Here is a 7,277-nt window from a genome sequence, read left to right on the forward strand (position 1 = left end):
CAAATGACTATTGCCATAAAATATTTGACCCAGCGCCCCCCCCCCAAACTTGAACTATCCATACACTCCCCCGCCATGATAACCCCCGTCATTGCTGCACCGCCCCCCCCCCAGGCATCACCTGACCCATGACACCCGGAAGGTACCTCATCCCCTACACCCATGTGTCACATGTATCCCGGGCATGCGCCGCCATGCCGATCCGTACACACATTCCCCCTGAATTTCCGTAGCCCCCCGTGCGCCTCCGATCCCCCCAAGATCGTGCACCCCTACCTGAGACCTGCCACCACGAGGTGCCGAGATACCCCAGAGGTGCCGAGATATTCCGCGAACGGAAGTGACGTGCACGCGCCGTCCTAGCAACCAAAAACCCAGCCGACGCTGGAGAAGAGGAGGAGGAGGGCTATAAAGCCCCGGACTCCTCCCACAAATACAGGCTGGCCTATGGCCAGCCTTCTTACTTATCAGCCTTGTGTAACACAATAACATGATCAGCCTCTTACCTCCGTACTTATTGACTTCAGCTCCTCTGCAGCTTTTCTGCAGCTCCCTTCCCTGAGGTGCAGCACCTCCCCTCTTCCCGCTCGCTGTTTGAAGTTACGAGCCTCCCCTCTTCCCGCCCGCTGTTTGAATTAATGATCCTTCCACAAGTGTAGCAGCGGGCGGGAAGAGGGGAGGTGCCGCGCCTGTGATGTCACTCGTGGAAGGATCGTAACTTCAAACAGCAGGCGGAAAGAGGGGAGGTGCCGCGCCTCGGCGGTCCCAGGGAGCAGCCGTGTAAAAAAAACGGCGCTGCTTCTCTTTTAAAAAAAAAACTGCGTGGCAGCATGGGCGGCTTGGTTTACACTGCGGGCCGGAAAAAACACACAAGCGGGCCGGATGTGGCCAGCGGGCCGGGGTTTGGAGACCCCTGGTCTAGGGTATCAGATGAGAGTTGAGAAAAACTTTAATGTCCACACTTTAGGCTTCTTTTTCTTTGCTTTATTTACCCAACGTGGTAAAAGAAATAAAAGTAGTAGTTGAAGAGGTGGAAGGGTAATAGGTAACAGGTTCAGGTGTATAACTTTTGTTCGGAAACACTCCTGCTTCCAGCAATATAGCTTTCGTCGCCACTCTAGCCAGAGTAAGTACTGTGCACCTGGATAGGCCTCTCTCACTAACCTAGCAGCCAGGATGTCACATGGAAACTTGGTGAAGTCTCTGCCGCAGACCTTCCCAAAGATGGAGATATGTTCGGTCCAGAATCCTCTCAGCACAGGATTAAGCACCCAGATCTCTCTTGAATTGATTCTTGTGAACTCAGAACTGACAGGCGACCATCACTCAGCCTTTCAGTAATAGTGGATCCTTCTAAGAAGTTTAAGGCCTCTCCTGACATACCAGCCTCTTGCTCGGTGCTCTCCATGACAGGTTCGTCATCGGGTGGCTTCCTCCCTCAGGACGGACAGCACAGGACCACTCTGCAAACGTTGACCCAGTCTGACTAACAGGCCTACTTAGTAGATCACAACCCCGGACCAACATGGTCCCGGAGCCAGGAACATTTGAACACAACCCCGGCCAGGGGGGTTACACACGGGGGGTGGTGGGACGACAGACCAGGATCGGCGACGACCCCGAACTAATGACTTCTGTCCCATAAGTACTCCTCCCCAGCATGCACAGCAGGACAGTCAACTCCCTCTGATTGGCTGCTGAGGGGGAACACCCAAAACACCTTGACCTGACTGCTGCCACCCTCGGACTGGAGTGATAACGACACCCCAGACAACAATAGTGGTCACTCACAGTACAGCCATGGCTGGAACAGAGGCCCTAACTCTCAGACTACCCTCTAAATTTAAAGCAGCGCCAGCTAGAAAGTAGCAGGCCGCTACATATATAAATGAATATATATATATGTAGGAGTAATAGAATCATAATTGGGCAATTATTAAAAACTAACCATGGCAGGGAAGTTGTGTGAACACTCCCACCCCCCCCTCCAAAAAAAAGGGGGATCAAAATTGTGTAATTCATTATGTTCATAGATATGCATACCCCAGTAGTCACAAAATTAAAACCTCTCCTCCATATTGATCTTCAAGATTACATAATCATATGTAACTGAGTGGAAAAATGGAGAAGAAACTGCGCTAAAAACATATTTGCTAATTAAATCACAAAATGAATAGTGAAGAAATATAGTAATGGTAGTGAGAAAGCTGCAAACCTGCTGATATACAAAACAGTGAACAAAATTGGAAAAAAATATATAGGTTGTGCTAATCTGTAAATGGTCAGCACAAAATTTGACAGTAACAATAATGTCAAAAAGTGCACACAAATGTGTGAAAACACAAAGCAAATATGGTGATCAAGATGGCAGTGAAAAAGAAGATTCCACATAAAAAGCAAACATAATCTGGTTGGTATGGATACCAAATACAGTCAAAAGCACAAATGAAATAGAGTCTGTTATACTGATGAATTAAACTTTAAACACCTGTGCAGAAATGGTTTCTAATTAATTTCTCCATATACCAAAGTTCTTTTCATAGTAGAGGCAGTTTAGTGAGGTCCACCACCAGTGTAATAAAAATGCCTGCTTACCAGATCTCAATGACCCCCCATTACAGAGGATCAAAAGGAAGCCTTGAATTAGACAGCCCGGTCTACTCCAGCCAGATCAAAAACAGGGTAATTCACGTCAGCACACTTCAAACTCAATAGATCCCAATAGCAGATAGCATGCCAAAAGAAACATATAGAGCTCCCATAGTGTAAAACAGTATTACATTTATTGAGGAAAAAAAATTAAAACACACTTACATCAAAGCAATAAAAGGACAGCCTTAAACCTGTGGTGCCGGCCAGACACACGCAGGAAAACCCGTTCCTGTCGGTAGGTGAGTGAAAAGAGGAGTGACGTCACAGCGCCGTTCTGCCCTATGCCGTTTAACAATAAAATTGCGTCTTCCAGGGGCATGGGTGGAACATCACGTTACACTCTATATATATAGTATAATTTTCCTGATCAAAACTGATGGCTCCCACACTGGTCAACTATAGTTTACATACTACACAGTTGGCTGAACTTTCCTGTGCATCTAGTTTCCAACAAAGAGAGGGTATAAGGTTCCACGCTACAAGCTATATGAAGGCTTTATGTGATTATATGGGCACCTCTCACTGGGAGTTTTCCAGTTTTGCTTGATGATTTATATATGTGCCATAATTCACTCTGACTCCACAATGCTTATATGGGGGCTGGTCTCAAAAAACATTTCATAAAATTACACCCTCACAAACTTCAAATGCTATTCAGCCATTCCAGCCACATGTTGGTCCCAGAACACATCCTACCAGAGGATCTTAACAGGAATTCTGAATAACATTCAAGTTACATAAAATAATTTAATCTTGACCCTGGCTTTAATTTTGTGACTTTGTTTAGGTAGACTGTGCACCCTACTGGGGTATTCATACTTATGAACATTTTGAATTGGGGGGTGTTCATACAATTTCTCTGCAGCTGCCAAGGATGGAATTTTAAAGTAGAAGTACAGCCAAAGCTTGTTTGGCTGTACCTTTCCTGTGGATCACAGGAGTACAGCTGACAATGGACTGAAGCCTGCTGTTGGCTGCATTACAGAGCCAGTCCAGGCTCAGGCAAGATCGCAACAATAAAGTCAGGATCTGCCTGGACTGGCACCCGATGAGAGCCTGAGCTGGCCCTTCCCAGCTTGGGGCAGAGCAGAGAGCTGGTGACTGACAGTCTTGCTTGGTTCTCACAGCTCCCTGAGCAGAGAGCTGGTGACTGGCACTTTGCGGTGTTTGATCGATTGGTTCTCAGTGTTAGAGCCAGTGAGGGAATGATACAGCCTCAGTAATGTATAAATCTTCCAAAAAAAGTCCATACTCTTTTAATAATTGGCCAATTAAATTTGTATTAGTTAGTGGGCTTTTGTATGTTCTAGGTTATATGTGTTCAATAAAGTTATTTTCCTTAATTGTTACATGTGTCAGGCTATTTTCTGAGTCTCTGACATATACTATATATATCCATTAAGGTTGAGCTCAGTATGGTTTTTATGATTATTTTCTTCTTCCTTCATGTATGTATGCACTGACAGTTCCCTCATAATTTAATAGAATATTGTTTTGTTTTGTTTTTGTCTTGAGGACACATTTTATTTGCTCCTTTTTGATATGGACATTTACCAAATAAAAAATTACCTGAAGCTGAACCTTATTCCTCCTAGTCACCAGTATTGTCTGTAGGCTCCCTGCTTTCAGGTGCCTGACAATTTGGATATCTATTTATTTAGAACAACCTCATCAATCAATTATTTTCACATGGCATAACAAATTGCAAATACCATTTTCTTTGGCAGGATGTCTGCTTTCAGAAAATACCAAAACCTTCAGTGCAAGAAACTATGAAGGACCCCCCCTGACCCCCAGCTGAGTTTCCCCTCCCCCTTTTCGCAGAATGCCAGGGCCTGGTCGCAAGTGCAACAGTTGCGACCCTGGTATTTCCTCCATTGATGTCAGCATTTTTTTTCCCCTTTTATTCAATTTTTTTTATTTATTTTAAAAACATTTTTATTTATTTATTCTTTTTGCATTTTTTTTATCAACCCCTGTTGGGGGGCTTTGGTGAAATTTCAGGGTTCTAAACCGACTTACAAATGGAAGCATAGTAAACACAGTTTATTATTCTTAAGTTATGAATGAACAGAGTCAGGGATCCGTACGGATCATAGACTCTATTCATTAAGAAAAGGAAGGGGCCCCTTCCCTGCTCTCCATCCTGATAGATCCCCAGCACTGCAGGGGATGGGCGGGAGTACACAAGAGCTTGGGGCACTAGGAAGTGGATAGGAGCAACTGTGGGGTGGCATGTAGAGGAACCGATCCCTTCCATTTTCTTCCTGCAGCCACTAAAAGGCTGCAGGAGGTAAATGGAGGGGATTTTTTCCTCTATATGTCGCTCCTCCTATCCAGGTGTGTAGAGGGCTGAACGGGCCCTCTGGAGCATAGGAACATGTTAAAATTGCAACCCCTGTACATACTCCCCTGCTGGAGGGGGCCGGGTGAATGGCAGTGCTGGGGGGATGGGATGAATGTCAATGCTGGGAAGAGGGATGGGATGAGTGGCAGCAATGCTGGGGGGGATGAGTGGCAGTAATGGGGGATATGATGAGTGGCAGCGCTGGTGGAGGGATGTGATAAGTAGCAGTGCTGGGGGGATGGAATGAATGGCAGTGCTTAGGGGGATGGAATCAGCGGTGGTGGTGGAGATTGGGTTCAGTGGCAGTGTTGGGTGCCGGGATCAGAGATACTTACTTGCTTTCAGTGTCCACTCAGTTTCCCCTGCAATGCTCTTTGTTTATCACTGCTCTCCCTGCTCCATGTGTCTCTACTGACATAGATGGGGTCTCATAGCACAGTGGCAGCGACCTCCCCCAGCCCCCCCACCCACCTTCACTGTACTAGATAAGCTGACTCTCTTCTAGATTCTTATCTCTGCAGCAGACAGCTGCACATTGCATGGGTGGACCCAATGCAGATACTGTGTGGGCAGTCTACTGTACCTGTTTCTACCTGGGGCATAACTAGTGAAAAAGTAAGTGCCACCCACACAGTAGCAGAACACCAAAGCCTCAAGTGTGACCTTTGCAACCACGGTTGTTCAGCCACTGCCCTTTGGAATTATAACTAATCTTCAGACCTAAAATTATAATTTTAATATATGCAAAAATGCAAAAATGGGAGTGAAAAGGTAAATTAGCAATAGCAGACACCTAGTCATGTGCAGATGCATGTAACTAAACATCCCATGCCAGTCCCTAAATGCCTGTAAACACAGGTTCACTACAGGAACTGAAATAAGCTCCTTAGGTTAATCATAACTACCCATTTATGGGACCTGAATTGCTCAGTAATAAAACTATTTAAGATTTTGTTTTCCTTTACAGGTAAATTTAGGGAGGAATTCAAAGCAGCTTTTTCTTGCTGTTGCCTTGGTGTCCAAAAACCTCAAGATGATCACCTCATTCGAGGAAGAGCCAGCACTGAAAGCAGAAAATCACTGACTACACAGATCAGCAACTTTGATAATGTTTCAAGAATCTCAGAAAATGTTGTTCTAACTAATCTGAGCACTATGAACCCAAATGGTTCCGGAGCAGTTAACAACTGGTAAAGAAACTGCAAGAAAGACAAATATACATACAATTCAGCTGTGTAACAAAGTACATTTTTTATATTACATTACTGCTCAGCACTTTGTTTTTTGCTTATTTATATGTTCTGGTTTACCCAAGGCAGAGCCATGATCAGGCTTATTGCCAAAGCAAATGCTTTATCATTGCAATTTAACAATGTTATGACAAGCCATACTTTTGGAGCACAAAGGTGGTGTGGTGGATGAAAGCTTTCTAAAAAAAAAAAAAAAACTTTCAAGTATTTAGGTATTTTGTAAAAGTGAAGGAAAATAAAAACATGATGTTTTGTCCAGAAACAACAAGACTCCATAGCAACATAACTACAATAGAAACTGGCAGCTACTTTTTGATGACTTGTTGTGATTTCACTTTTCTTTCCAACAATTTATTTGCATACCTCAACGTCTTTATTTTTATATACATTCTCTAAATTATGTTGATTAGCGTTCATTTTTGTTTCATTTTTTTTTTTTTACGAGATGCAACCAGTTTGGTGAACAGTATAGATAAAGTGATCATCAGTACTAAGATACTGAAAAAGGTTTTAGTGATCCTTTTTTTTCTTCTTGCGTATACTGCCTGCTCAAAATATGCAGCTGTGTGTAAGGATTAAAGGATATCTCTACTTTGTGCTGCATTTTGAGTTGGAATATGCACTTTAATAATTGCATATACACTATACTGTCAAAAGTATTGGGATACCTGTCTTTACACGCACATGAAATTTAATGGCATCCCGGTCTTATGCCTGGTACACACGATTGATTGATTGATTGATTTTTGAGCTTAATTAGGCGCCAAATGCCCACTGTGAAGTGAGCGTCTAAGCGCCGCTGGTGAGATGTAACTTTGAATCAATCTGTGGTGAAGAAGAGAGAGAAAAGAGAAGAGAGGGCGGTGAAAGGAAAGGGTATCCAGCCCTTAGGGGAGCAAGAGGAAAGAGCCGTGAAGTGTATGAGAAAAAATATAAAAGAAAAAAGGAACAGTGGGGATAATAGAGGAGGGGTAGAAGACATCATAGTTATTAGAGAGGCAAGTGGCCCCTTCAATGAGGGGGCGGAC

The 7,277-nt window shown here is 44.0% G+C and overlaps 1 protein-coding gene across 1 annotated transcript in view; it reads left to right on the plus strand.

The window, feature by feature from the left end:
* HCRTR2 (hypocretin receptor 2) overlaps nt 1–6,956 on the plus strand; it is a 101,386-nt gene extending 94,430 nt beyond the window's left edge. The window contains exon 7 of the mRNA XM_040349847.1: nt 5,967–6,956. Within this exon, the coding sequence (XP_040205781.1) occupies nt 5,967–6,193 (227 nt within the window). The 3' untranslated portion in view covers nt 6,194–6,956. The remainder of the gene's footprint in view (nt 1–5,966) is intronic.
* Nucleotides 6,957–7,277: the final 321 nt, after the last annotated feature.

Source organism: Rana temporaria, chromosome 4, assembly GCF_905171775.1.
Source record: "Rana temporaria chromosome 4, aRanTem1.1, whole genome shotgun sequence".
Taxonomy (NCBI): Eukaryota; Metazoa; Chordata; class Amphibia; order Anura; family Ranidae; genus Rana; species Rana temporaria.